The sequence below is a fragment of the Pleurodeles waltl genome, chromosome 2_2 (assembly GCF_031143425.1).
Source record: "Pleurodeles waltl isolate 20211129_DDA chromosome 2_2, aPleWal1.hap1.20221129, whole genome shotgun sequence".
NCBI classification, from domain to species: Eukaryota; Metazoa; Chordata; class Amphibia; order Caudata; family Salamandridae; genus Pleurodeles; species Pleurodeles waltl.
In genome coordinates this window covers 1122533420-1122547524 of record NC_090439.1, presented here as the reverse complement: position 1 = coordinate 1122547524, position 14105 = coordinate 1122533420, and the positions used below count along the sequence as shown (strand labels likewise).

The window sequence follows — 14105 nt, the reverse complement described above, 5'->3', positions numbered from 1 at the left end:
GCCTAATCTAATTAATGGGTCCCACTCTGTAACTCTGGGCAATAGCTTGCTTAATCTTCACAATGGCCCTCACAGCGCTTGGATGCCTGGCTTTACGCTGGGGCTGTCCAGGAGTGGGTGCCTCACAGGGAAAAGCCAGGAGGGGTTCCACTTCGGTATGCGTACAGCGCCTTGAGACCCTAACAGGTGAGTAGTGCACTATACAAGTGGGAAGTTTACAGTTTTACCCTGTTACTCACTTTTGCGGTTGTGCTACCTGTTTTAAAACCCACTTAAACGTTGATCACCTCTTGAACTTTCAGTGAAAAAATGTCAATTTTTGTAAATTATTTAGTCCCACTTGAATCAAAATCTTCAAAGCTGCTAAAAATAAAAAAGTCATCTTTGTGCTCCAGTGAACTGAATATGGAGAAAAGATTTAACAAAATGGACAAAAAAACCTACAGTCAAAATCAACACATTTTTTGAAAACGCAAAATAAGTTTTAAGATCTCTAACCCCATACTTGAAATCTGAATCCGCTTGGCCTTAAATGCCCTGTTGTCCTATCCTACACCACAGCTTTGGCTCGGCCTGTGTACTTTCTGCGCACACTGTACCCTTCTTGAGTGAAATAGCCTCATATCTATACTAATCATACTATGAACCATTGAGGATGAGGTGCAGTGCATGACAAACCGAAGAGCCGTGAACTGGCAAAGTATAGTTCCCTTCAGGCTTGTTTGTGTGTCTGGTTGGAGTGAGATGGGGTTCATCCCAGGTGAAATATTGGTTTACGTTAGGAGGCCTGTGTGTAACATGTTATCGCAGCAGAGGTTCCACACTAATAGCTCACTCCCTAGAAAAGAAAGATGGCCATGATATTCTTCTAACAGGAGCAAGAGGAGAGGTTCTGCGCTGCAATTGGAACAGCAGACACTACAGGGAAAGGGGCTACAGGGTTTCAGGCTTTTTAAGTTTGATTCTTTAAAGCCATAGGTAGGATGGCCTCCGTAATGGAGACTGGGCTTAGCAAGGCCATAAGTATTGTCTACAACAGTGACTGGGATAGAGGTCTGTAGAGACCCAGCTTGAAGATTATAGTTATCTGGTTCATGTTCCCCTAATGCAAAATGCAGATAAGCTGTGGTGCCCAGATTTCAGGAGTTGTGAGCAGTGGTAGTCATAGGTACAGCGTGTGTCTGTAGAGCCTTCAGATCTAGATCATTGAGTGTACTGAGCAGCCTACACCAAGGGTCTCCACACAGAGAGATGACCTGTGGGTCGACTACTCGCTAAGTGTATTTAGGAAGGTGTTTGGTTAGAAAAGGTAGATGTTGATGGAGAGGATGAGTGAATCACCACTTTAGGTATGCTGTTAGGTTTGTGTGGCCCTTGTGACGCCCACACCAGGAACCAATTAATGCACCTCGAGGCTGAGGGCCCAGACTCATGGGAAGCTGTTCCCAGGTTTCCTCAGTTTAGTCTGTGAAATTAATCTTCCTGAAGAGTATATTCAGTGCTTGAAATGGAAAAATTAAAGTGCAGGTACTCTGTGCCAGAGTACCTGCTTGTTTCTGAGAAGTGCCAGTACTCTTCAATTGAAAGTATTACGTTTTTCTTGAGATGTGCCGGTACTCTCCCTCCCAAAATAAAAAAGTGCCGGTACTCAGTACCGGAGAGTACCGGCCCATTTAAAGCACTGAGTATATTGTAGTAGTAAGTAATAACCGCACAGTGCGTCAAGCGTTTAATCCCCTGGAAGCTGTGAATGCTTGTCACCTTGTAAGTAACGAAAGAGACTGCCCCAGGGGGGGCATCTTGTGTGGAGAAACCTGCATGCTGTTTGCTGGCGCTCTTTCTCTAGTAAGCAGATTCTACAATATAGGTGTTTTTTATGAAGTTTGTTCCAGTTGTATTTACTCTTCAGGGACCAAGTTTACTGTCACACTGGGTGGCAGCAGCTGAGGTCTCCCAGATAGTCATGATATGATCTCTGCTGAGAGGGAGTGGACGCCCTTCCATAGGAGCCAGATAATGTTCTCTCTTTAGCGGGTGCTACCTTAGCAAATCAACCTCTGAGACAATGGCCCAACAGCACCTGGAGACTGTAAAGTTCAAGAAACCTAAAGATGTCTCAGAGTAGCGCTGACTCAATAACTGTGCCACTTGCCTTCCTTAAGCTGTACTTGTTCCCCAGCACAAAGTGGAATTTATGAATGGAAAACCAGGATTCAGGGAAGAGATCCCTTACATTTGTTTCCTTTTGTGCAGTTTGTCGTTGTTGGAGTGAGATGCTGTGTGGTCTCTTCTAACCCATCTCCTCTCTTCTTCCTCAGCCATTCTTCCGGTTGCTGAATCTACGAAAGCTGGGCCTGAGCGACAATGAGATCCAGAGACTGCCTCCGGAGGTGGCCAATTTCATGCAGCTGGTGGAGCTCGACATCTCCCGGAATGGTAAGGAGCCAAAGGTCATATAGTGCTGCTGTCGAGTTGTAGAAGCCTTGTCAAATGAAAACTTTAGATGTTCTTAGATTCATTTTCACTCCTTAAACCAAGTTTCTTGGAAAAGGTATCACCATTAGGCTGTTCGTTGGTACGAGCAGTTCAGACGCACAGTACTGTGGCCAATAATTCTTAAGGCTTTTACTAGTCAGGGACACCTTCCCTCTGGATTTGGATTAGCTTTCAAGATTGACTCTAAGCTTTGGTACGCTCAGATTCTGGTTAGATCTTGGATTTGAAAAGTGTGTAGATACCTTGGCGCTTTTGGTCTTTTTTCAGTGCTTTGTCCCTAGATTTGAAGCTGAATTTATGATCTGCTTTTCTTGAGTGCTCGTGGCACGTTAAGGGTTTCTTGGTCCTGAATGAAGTCGTAGGGCTCCATAATAACTATTGCATGCAAAACATAGCTCCATTTTACATTCCTTTATAAGGATGAGTGGCACGTAGGCTATCCCAGAAGGTCGGGGTTCATGCCCCCACATTCTCTGACTGTTATGGGGAACTAAGAGCAAACCCTGGTTGGCACAGTGCAGTGCATGACCTGGAGAATATCCAGTTAATTGGTTGTTTAAAAATAAAAACGCTAAGAAAGGCCTTGTGTTCAGCACCGGGTCCAGCGGCAGAATTCTGTCCCATCGGTTGACATAAAATGAGGCTCTTTGCAGGGCATCCTTGTGATTCATCATAAAGCTTACGTTATGTTATGCGCCCTTTTTATCACTAAATTGTGGTAGAGATCTCTATAGTTTAGAACACAAAAATAATGCATCACAGGCACTGAAACCGGTGCTAATCATATCCTGGCTCTTTCCTATCGTCAAGCTGTAGGTACATGCGCCCCCAAACATTGTTCATTGCTGTTAAAGTATTGTGCAACCAATCCAACCCTTTAGGAGTGTTACCATGAATGCTTTGCATCTCAGAAGTTGTATCTATTTGTGTCAATACTGTACTCTTACCCAGGTTACTGTTAAAGAGAACATTTGTCAAAGCAGAATACTTTGTTTCCATTGGTGCTTAGAGAAGCCAGGAACAAATCACCCCTTGCACTGGAAAATGAGTTTCAAGTCCCAGAGCTTCATCCACTGCCTTGTTGTGATTTTCTGTGTCCTTGCTGTGAATGGTGTCTGAAGAACTCCAAGGGGTGTTTGGGTGTATGTGTGTGTGTCAGTTAAATGCAGGTTTGGGTGTGGGTGTGTGTGTGTGCGTCAGTTAAATGCAGGTTTTGTGTGTGTATGTTAAATGCAGGTTTGGATATATGTGTGTGTGTCACTTAAATCAGTTAAATGCAGGTTTGGGTGTGTGTGTGTCAGTTAAATGCAGGTTTGGGTGTGTGTGTCAGTTAAATGCAGGTTTGGGTGTGTGTGTCAGTTAAATGCAGAGTTGTGTGTGTGTGTGTCAGTTAAATGCAGAGTTGTGTGAGTGTGTGTCAGTTAAATGCAGAGTTGTGTGTGTGTCAGTTAAATGCAGAGTTGTGTGTGTGTCAGTTAAATGCAGAGTTGGGTGTGTGTGTGTGTCAGTTAAATGCAGAGTTGGGTGTGTGTGTGTGTGTCAGTTAAATGCAGAGTTGGGTGTGTGTGTCAGTTAAATGCAGAGTTGGGTGTGTGTGTGTGTGTGTGTGTCAGTTAAATGCAGAGTTGGGTGTGTGTGTGTGTGTGTCAGTTACATGCAGAGTTGGGTGTGTGTGTGTGTCAGTTACATGCAGAGTTGGGTGTGTGTGTGTGTCAGTTAAATGCAGAGTTGGGTGTGTGTGTGTCAGTTAAATGCAGAGTTGGGTGTGTGTGTGTCAGTTAAATGCAGAGTTGGGTGTGTGTGTGTCAGTTAAATGCAGAGTTGGGTGTGTGTGTGTCAGTTAAATGCAGAGTTGGGTGTGTGTGTGTCAGTTAAATGCAGAGTTGGGTGTGTGTGTGTCAGTTAAATGCAGAGTCGGGTGTGTGTGTGTCAGTTAAATGCAGGTTTGGGTGTGTGTGTCAGTTAAATGCAGGTTTGGGTGTGTGTGTGTCAGTTAAATGCAGAGTTGTGTGTGTGTGTGTGTCAGTTAAATGCAGAGTTGTGTGTGTGTGTCAGTTAAATGCAGAGTTGTGTGTGTGTGTGTGTCAGTTAAATGCAGAGTTGTGTGTGTGTGTGTGTCAGTTAAATGCAGAGTTGGGTGTGTGTGTGTGTCAGTTAAATGCAGAGTTGGGTGTGTGTGTGTGTCAGTTAAATGCAGAGTTGGGTGTGTGTGTCAGTTAAATGCAGAGTTGGGTGTGTGTGTGTGTCAGTTAAATGCAGAGTTGGGTGTGTGTGTGTGTCAGTTAAATGCAGAGTTGGGTGTGTGTGTGTGTCAGTTACATGCAGAGTTGTGTGTGTGTGTGTCAGTTAAATGCAGAGTTGGGTGTGTGTGTGTGTCAGTTAAATGCAGAGTTGGGTGTGTGTGTGTCAGTTAAATGCAGAGTTGGGTGTGTGTGTGTGTGTCAGTTAAATGCAGAGTTGGGTGTGTGTGTGTCAGTTAAATGCAGAGTTGGGTGTGTGTGTGTGTGTCAGTTAAATGCAGAGTTGGGTGTGTGTGTGTCAGTTAAATGCAGAGTTGTGTGTGTGTGTGTGTCAGTTAAATGCAGAGTTGGGTGTGTGTGTGTGTGTGTCAGTTAAATGCAGAGTTGTGTGTGTGTGTGTGTGTGTGTGTCAGTTAAATGCAGAGTTGGGTGTGTGTGTGTGTGTGTCAGTTAAATGCAGAGTTGGGTGGGTGTGTGTCAGTTAAATGCAGAGTTGGGTGGGTGTGTGTCAGTTAAATGCAGAGTTGGGTGGGTGTGTGTCAGTTAAATGCAGAGTTGGGTGGGTGTGTGTCAGTTAAATGCAGAGTTGGGTGGGTGTGTGTCAGTTAAATGCAGAGTTGGGTGGGTGTGTGTCAGTTAAATGCAGAGTTGGGTGGGTGTGTGTCAGTTAAATGCAGAGTTGGGTGGGTGTGTGTCAGTTAAATGCAGAGTTGGGTGGGTGTGTGTCAGTTAAATGCAGAGTTGGGTGGGTGTGTGTCAGTTAAATGCAGAGTTGGGTGGGTGTGTGTCAGTTAAATGCAGAGTTGGGTGGGTGTGTGTCCGTTAAATGCAGAGTTGGGTGGGTGTGTGTCAGTTAAATGCAGGTTTGGGTGTGTGTGTGTCAGTTAAATGCAGGTTTGGGTGTGTGTGTGTCAGTTAAATGCAGGTTTGGGTGTGTGTGTGTCAGTTAAATGCAGGTTTGGGTGTGTGCCAGTTAAATGCAGGTTTGGGTGTGTGTGTCAGTTAAATGCAGGTTTGGGGGTGTGTGTGCGCCAGTTAAATGCAGGTTTGGGTGTGTGTGTGTCAGTTAAATGCAGGTTTGGGGGTGTGTGTGTGTCAGTTAAATGCAGGTTTGGGTGTGTGTGTGTGTGTCAGTTAAATGCAGGTTTGGGTGTGTGTGTGTGTGTCAGTTAAATGCAGGTTTGGGTGTGTGTCAGTTAAATGCAGAAATACACCCACAGGGCGGGTGTCTCACTCTGCTCTTCTACCTTCCAGCTACTTGAAATCTCTTCCCCTCCTCGGTTGTCCTGTCCTTCTAGGATTGTACAGCGCTTCTCTTTGGTTGTTAACCTTTACCCAACACCCGCCTACTGACATCAACTCCTGCCCGCTTTGTCCATCCATGCATCTGGTTTCGCGAAAAGTTCATGAACTAATTCTCAAAATGGCCTAATTTCAGTCATGTCACCACAATCCATACCAAATTAAAAAAAATAAAGAAACAAACTATGCTTCAGAGCCTAGAATTGTGAAAGTTCAGATTTTATGACTAATAAGCGTGTTAACGAACTGGAACATTTCCAGCCTTTTCCTCTGCTCCATTGGTGGGAGCTTCGTTTCTCTGCTAACTCTGAGTTAGCCATCCCTCCCACGTCTTCATGGATTGTTATAATTCTGGAATCATTTTGTGTCCGCACAAATTGGAGTTCTTTTGATATGGCATTTTTACTGTAAAAACGACTCAAACGATTTAAACTTTCCCGAAAATGAAATCCTATGCGACAAGATTTAAAATTTTTAAAAGGTTTTAAAAATGAAATCATATGCAAAAAGATTTTTACATTTTTCAAAGGTTTTTAAAACTGTATTAATGTATGAATGTTTAATTAGATTTTATCGTTTGTATACATGAATGTGTGAACACCTTCGTAGGTTCGATTTTTTTAAAAATAAAACAACGCAGATGGATGTTCAGGTACATAATAGAATTACAGTTCTTAGATTCTGTTCCCACAAACAGAAGATAGTCCGCCTCCGTGGGCACGGTAATGAGGTTTCAGAGTCTGAAAATTTCGAAAGAATCAGTTTCACTGTGGCTTCAGTTCTGTAGTCCAGTGACATTTCCAATTGTTTTTTTATGTGCTTTTCCGTAAGCAATTAACGTTCTAGAGTTTTCCTTTGTGGGTCCAAGACTGAGTATTCCGTATATGAATCTTAAAGCACAAATACTTGCTAATAAACATTTACATATTTATCAGCATGCTTCCTGCCAACATTTAAACCAAAGCTGTCCACCCACTAAATCCTGAGAGCTGCCTGTGCAAATCTTTGGTGTCATTTTAGATATTATTCCTACTCCTAATAAGGTCTGCAAAGTTCTAATGACTTTGCTCTGTTGAAAGTCGGTAATCTATATCTAAACAATTCACATTAGAATGTCCGCTATGGATTCACATGTGTTTGTGTCCAGCAGATTGTAAGATCTCTGACATTTAAACACTGCATCAGAGCATTAATTCCACCCCCCCCTCCACTGAGTCACGTTTTAATTGCCAGTATGTCACGGTGCCCCCGTTAAAACTCCTGTTCTTCGGAGGACCAGGGCTTGCATTGTTTCTCTGATAGTGTTCGATGCTTCAAGCAGTTCATGCCTCAGCTGGTACCACCAAAGGCCTGACTGCCGCCCTTCTCTCAGAAGGTGACGTCAATTGATGGACAGGTCTGACATCGCTCACCGATTGGGTCAACAGCTGGATCTGGAGGTGACTTTTCCTGCTCGGTTTCGGGAAAGCCCTATCATGCACATATTTCTCCTCTGTCCAGACACACACTGAGGTACCTTGCGTGCCATGTGGTGGCCAGGGACGCTAAGGTGGAGTGTTGAGTGGTGTTTGTGGAATTGGTGGCGGGCCTTCCCTTACAGTTAAAAGCAAGGAGAGCAGTCCCTCCTGGAAACTCTGTGGTTGGCAGTTGAAATGGCAGAGTAGGTGGTCATCCATGGCTGTTTGTACTCATACATATTGTAAGGTGTGGCAACAGTGTGTGCAGTGTTAACGTGTCTTGCCACTTGCACTTTTGCATGAGAAATCCATCAAGAAGTGCTAAAGTCCTACTAGGGCCTGGAGGTCACAATCACCAACACTTTCACAATTCTGCTCCAGGTCTAGGAGGTGAGAGGCGGCAAATTATTTTTAAGATGTCCTTAGAAAAGTTGGGTCAGTTCTGAATGTACTATGGGAGTGTTGACCCCCAGGTTGTCCTTTCCACATCTGCCTCACACCTCCTTCAGAAGGCCTTCCTCTCCTTCCATGTCCTGCCATTGCTGGGCTCTAGCATCTGGATCTTGTAGAGCTTGCCATTCCCACCTCTTAATTTCAGGCGACTTGGGTGCCCGGTCAGCACCGCTCACAGCACAAGAACAGTTGAAGGTTATGTTATTGAGTTTTACCCAAGGATCTAAGGCAGTTTGCTTGCTCTGTGGACAGTCCTTCAAAGCCATCTAAATAACCAAACAGTATTACTTTCATCCGCATGTTCATCCGATCAGGCATCCTGGCTTTCTTGGTACTTGTACCCATTTCTGGCCATGTTAATGCATGTGCCCATAGCGGCTTGAAGTCCCTCTTTGATTTTCTTTGTGTCGCCATCATTTGTCAGGTGTGATGATGAGCTCCAGGCCTGTGTACCTCTTGCCACACACTTTGTTCCATGAGGACAGTGTGGTAACAGCCACTCATTCTGCTTTTGTCCTTATGTCGTTCTGTACATTTATTACTGAGGAAGGGGATTTGTCTCCTTCAAGTTGTACTTTCCCTGCAGTCCTCCCAGTCAGTGAAACACTTCGATATCAGCAGATGTAGTTTGCACATTCAGCTCGATAGGGCTCCTGGCACAGGTGAGTCTGGTGTGTGCATGGCCAGTTGTGCTGATGATGATCTTGCATGTCTGAGAACATGAGCGAGTGAGCGAACGGTTGGCGTTGGTTGGCTAGCGCCGTGAGCCGTGGAGTCTGTCGCTTGTGACTTCTGTGGTCCCACCTTATGCGATGCAGATGTGCTGCAGGCACCTCTCAGTGATGGCTGCGGGCTGATAGCAACAGCACTTATTTCTGGGATTTGGGACTGTCTGAGGTTCGCCCTCATTAATCAGGCAGTTTGTGTTTCAATTTCAGTCCAAGCTGCAGTAAGCGTCTGGCTTGGTAGACGCGTCACAGCACAGGGGAGGGACTGCCTTAGCCTGCTATGTACTCTGGCCTGCTTTCTCCAGCCTCCTATAGGCTGATGGTTGGGCCACGCATGGAAGGCTGGCATGCATATGCATGCCAGCTGAAGTTGTGCAGGTTTCGTAAAACAAGTACAATGACCAGGAACAACATTCTGTTCTGGTGTTTAGCCAGCCTTGGCAGAGCCATTACCTGGTGTGGTGCTGCAGCCTGACATTATAATGAAATAAGTGCCATGTGTACACTTTTAAGGTAGAGTCTCTGGCAATCTCCAGATATGTACAAAGTAATATGTAGGCCTGATATGTTGGAAAGCCTGTATGCACATGACATGAATTTGGCCTTGAATTTCCGTGTACCTAGTTATGCCTCTCCCTTCTCCATAGTCCTTTATGCTGTGGCGTCTATCTGGAAAAGGTATGGAGAGAACCCTATTATATGTAGTTTTTGCATAGTGTTGCTTTCCGCCCGTAAAAGGATTCTAGAGCACTTCATATAAAGGAGAGGCAAGTTCTTAAACTAACAGCCTGGTAGCAAGAGGCTTGGATGAAATCTACTGAAACAATCAGCAGGAAGGCATTAAGCAAGCTTACCTTACCTTCATTATGATTCCGCTTCTGGTGGTCCCTGGCTCTTCCAAAACCCTTTTGCCAAATGCTCAGCCATTGCACTCAAATAATAGATTTAGTTCCTTCTTCAAGAAAGCTGCTGATAAGGTAGCACACCCTTGCTGTAAAGAGACGGAGTCAATGTATGACTTACCTGTCCATGGCACTGAGTGCCCCAAGCTATAATGAACAGCTATAGCATCAGTTTACCTTCTGGTCATGAGCTGGTACCAGTTGCCGTCAGTGGTCCTTAGTTTATCAACCTCTTCTGAAAACAAAGCCTTGGTGGGACCCGCAACTGCAGACTCCACGCAGATCTCTGCAGTGGGTAAGCTGTCTTACCAAGGCATTACTCTAATTCTTTTATTTCTTCTCACACTGAAAATGTCCCTTGTTTTTTATTTTCGTCTAAAGGGTAATATGGACCCTTTTTTAAAAACATATTTTTATTAGCATTTGAATAAGACTGTAGGTCATCAATATAACAACAGTTATCACATATTATTGGCGCCAAGATTGTAGTCAACATTGCATCCCAGAGTAACACCACTATGGGCAATATGGACCCTTTTTTTAAAACATATTTTTATTAGCATTTGAATAAGACTGTAGGTCATCAATTTAACAGTTTTCACATATTATTGGCTCCAAGATTGTAGTCAACATTGCATCCTAGAGTAATACCACTATGGGCAATATGGACCCTTAATAAATAATTTGGAATGGAAGACCTAAAGGCAAGGAATGGATTATTAAATGGACTTCAGTAAGTTAAAATCCAGGGGTGTCAATAGTCATGCGTAGATCGGAAACCTTTTTGGTGGTTGGGAATATACTTTGAGGCGAAGCGGTCCACAAGCAGGAATCCCACAAAGGCCTTTGATAGGTTTGTAGCAGAAGCACTTGTGGCAGCATGGGATTCCTGCAGTATGCCCATTAGTGCACTTGGGCGTAAAGTCCTCAATCTGCAGTTGTGTAAAAAATCAAAACCACCAGCAAAGTTATGTAAATTACAGCTGGATAATGAGCTGATTCATCTTTGTTCATGATTGGCTGGGGCGAGGCAGTGGGCACTACAAGGATGGACGGGAAGGTGACTCTGCCATTGCCTTAGACTCTCCCATGCTTCCTTGCTTCACCTCTCGGCCACTACTGTGCCAGTAGAGTTGGGCATGGGGCATCTCATAGCGCAGATGTTCTCTCTTGGTTTATCCCTTTGTTGACCACCTACATAGTCATGGAGGATCAGAAGCCAGATTCAGAGGTGCTGCTGCGAGGAAGGCTTTGGTAGGAGCTAGAATGGTTGTGGTTCTATAGCCCGATGGTTGTAAATCTGTTGATAAAGTCTTTGAGCAGAAGGGCTGACCTGCATGAGGGCGTCGGCGAGAGCTTTGCCTGCTGCACGTAGTGGACTGGTTGGGTGTTTAGAATGCGTCATCACAAGCCAACGGTGCTGCTAAGAGTGGACACTGAGATGTGCAGCATGATGGGCAGCTGAGAAGGTTAGGTTGCATGAGCCATCAGTGTTTGTGGAGACACAAGCTTCCATCTTCAGATGGCTGCTATCTTGTTTATTATTATTATTTTCTTGACCGATTTCCAGACTTGGGCTAATTTACCTTGTCCTACCCACCCCCATGGACTTCTTTTCACAGGAATGCTTTAGGTAGTAACACAGCATTTGACTCATCACCACAGTAACGTCGGTGTTGACTATTTGAAAAAGCCTGAAGCCCACAACAGTCCTATATTTGTTGTTGATGAGCAACGAGTGGAGATTACTGGTAGCTGACGTGGATCTCAGTGTTTTCATTTCTTTTGCTGCCTTCATGACCCTTTCAGAGCAGGATGTGCAAGTGTAGTGCCAGGGAAAACAGCTGATTCTTCTGGTTATCATTAATTGACGTCCATGTGCTCATCTCAATCAACCAATCAATCTTTTTTAAAGCCCAACACTATCACCTCTAGGGGTATCTGGGCGCTGAGGTTTCTGCGTCGAAAAGCCAGGTCTTGAGTTGCTTTCTGAGGTCTGCCAAGGAGGGTGCCGTTCGGCGGTTGAGGTCATTCCAGGCTTTGGCGACTATGTAGGAGAAATTGCAGCCCCTGCTGCAGGTGCGTTTGATGCAGGGACATGTGCGAGGGTGAGTGAGGAGGAGCGAAAGTGTTTTGAGTGAAGATTGAAGTTCAGACGGTGGTTGAACTTGTAAATGTATTGCATGGAATTGCTGCAACTGCAGCTCATTCACTGTATATGTTTCAACTATTATTAGCCCCTGACTTTCTCCTTGCTACTGTTTCACCGACTTTTTTTAATTCATTTAACTTTTTCTTTTCCTTACTGGGGGACTCTCTCCGGTCCAAGTATTCCAGAAGACATATATTTTTTGTTCTTATTGGGATTTGGGTAATCACCACCCTCTCCACTGCAGCATCTCCTCCCTCCTGCTATTATATTTTTTTGCTCTCTTTAGTCCCTCTTGTGCAGTGTCACACTCCCGTGCTGGTGAAGCCGGTGCTACCCCCAAAACTCCCTTTCTGTGTTGTGCCACCCTGGAAATTGGTTTTGGATCCTATACATTCTCCAAAACAAAATGTTCTTTATGTTTCGGTGCGTTCAATCAACTTTATTATCTTCAATACAATTTACATGCCAGGCTCAAAGTGGGGCACATGGACCAGTGATGAGTTTGGTGCAAATCTGGTGAGTAAAGGTTAGAAAGCTAAAGTGACTGTCAGGTAGACTTAGGGTGACTTAAGTATTAAGGTTGAGCCCTACTGACGGAATCCACAAAGAGAATCTTTTTCATGAGCATGAAGGAGGACCCAAACAGGAAACCCGTAATCCACTCTGTCTTTGTATCTGTCCCCACAAGTGTTTTCCTTGTTCTTTCCTTCATCTCAGCCAAAGGCTGGTTTAGTCAGTAATTTCACTACTGACTGTATAACTGTTTTTATTTGGCTGTCAGCAAGAAGTGAACTTTCAAATGAAGTTGCGTTTTGGCAACATTCATAACTAAATTCTGCAAACCTGTCACTTCAAAATCTTTATACACTTTCTTGAACTACCACTGCAGGGGTGTAAAGTTTTATAAAATATCTACTTGTCAATGGGGTAGGTTGTGTTATAAATGTACTTGTACTGTATATATAAAAAAAATCCACTTGTTCCTTTGATGCAGCATGGTGCGGTGATAAATTATGGCAATAACCCATTATATAAAAGCTCTGATAATAGCCTTTTTGATTATGCCTGGGTTCATACTATTGTAGGGATTTAATTGTAGCAAGTCCTGCATGTTGCAGACTTTTCACTGATCTACATACTGGTGCTGGAGTTAGTGTTAAGTAGTAGTAATTCCAGGGTTGGAATGCGTGTTGGAGTCTGCAAACCTTCTTTCTAACTTAAATATTTTAGGGGTTTTCACCAGCTCTTCTTTAGTCTTTTCCCATACCGAGAAAGGTTGGAAATTTACTCCTGACAAGGACAGAAATATAACTTCTTCCACAGTTGAGGAAAAAGTGGTTGAAGGGAAAGTGAATTTGTAAACTCTCAGCAGATTTTCGTACGAGCAAATGTACACATGCATATTTCCTTGAGCTAAACTGCATTTCTCAATTTTTTTCTATGAGCACGATTTCCTGGCCCACTTCTGTAAAATCTTGTGAATTCATGAAAGCTGTAAATCTGTACTAATGCAAGAGCATATATCATTGGTTCACTTTTGTAACTCTTTAAGAATTGGGCCCATAATTAGCTCTTGAGTTAACCAAGACCTTTTGTTTTTTAATAAGTCTCTCTCTTCATATCTATAGACTCTCTTCAATGCCAGCATTCTGCTCTTTCACAAGGAGCATATTGGCGCACAAAGTAGTTTTGTTCAGTGCCCGAGACTACTGTGGCAATGTGTGCTTTTAGGGATCAAAGAATATTATTGCTTTTTGCCTATGTTTGTTATAATGGTGAGGTCCTGGTACCTCCCACAGCTATAACGTTTTACAAAAAACATGTCAAAACAAGACACACATTGGCCAAACCAAAAGGCTGATCACCAATGTTAGACCTATTGGCTTTGTGAATGATTGTTTATTTTCATGTTTCCCATGATCTTGTTGAAATTGGTTGCACTGGTTTTCTGTTATGAATATTTTTGGGTGATACTAGCAGGCATCACCTCATTTTATTAGATGATGCTACAAAGACGTGGTATCTAAAATTTCACAGTAGTTTAACAAAACATTTTTTGTGAACATTTACTTTGAAAGCATTTACTCAGTCTTGCTTACAAGCTTCTGCAAATATTTGCATCTAATCAGATAGAATTCTGGGAGCATTGTACGTAGCCTCGTACTGTTAAACTTTACAAAGGTTTGTACACATTTTTATACTAGGACCAATGTCAGCAGTGCAGTCCGAGCTGACAGTTTCCTTAGAGCGCGCATCCTAATAAAGGCTTTGCATTAATGAACCATGAATACAAGTTCTAGCAGCATTAATATATGGACACAAATATTACCTTAACTGCAAACAATTCCCTTTCTTGATCCATAATGTGGTGTTTT

The 14105-nt window shown here is 43.6% G+C and overlaps 1 protein-coding gene across 23 annotated transcripts in view; it reads left to right on the top strand.

Moving 5' to 3' along the window:
* The window catches only part of SCRIB (scribble planar cell polarity protein), a 551765-nt gene that overhangs the window by 169488 nt on the left and 368172 nt on the right, over positions 1-14105 (top strand). For all 23 annotated transcript variants that reach the window (XR_011201023.1, XM_069220949.1, XM_069220942.1 and 20 more), the window contains exon 2: positions 2319-2436. Coding sequence is in view for 22 of the 23 variants with exons in the window: in XM_069220949.1 (XP_069077050.1) it covers positions 2319-2436 (118 nt within the window). In the remaining variant the exon portion in view is untranslated. The remainder of the gene's footprint in view (positions 1-2318; positions 2437-14105) is intronic.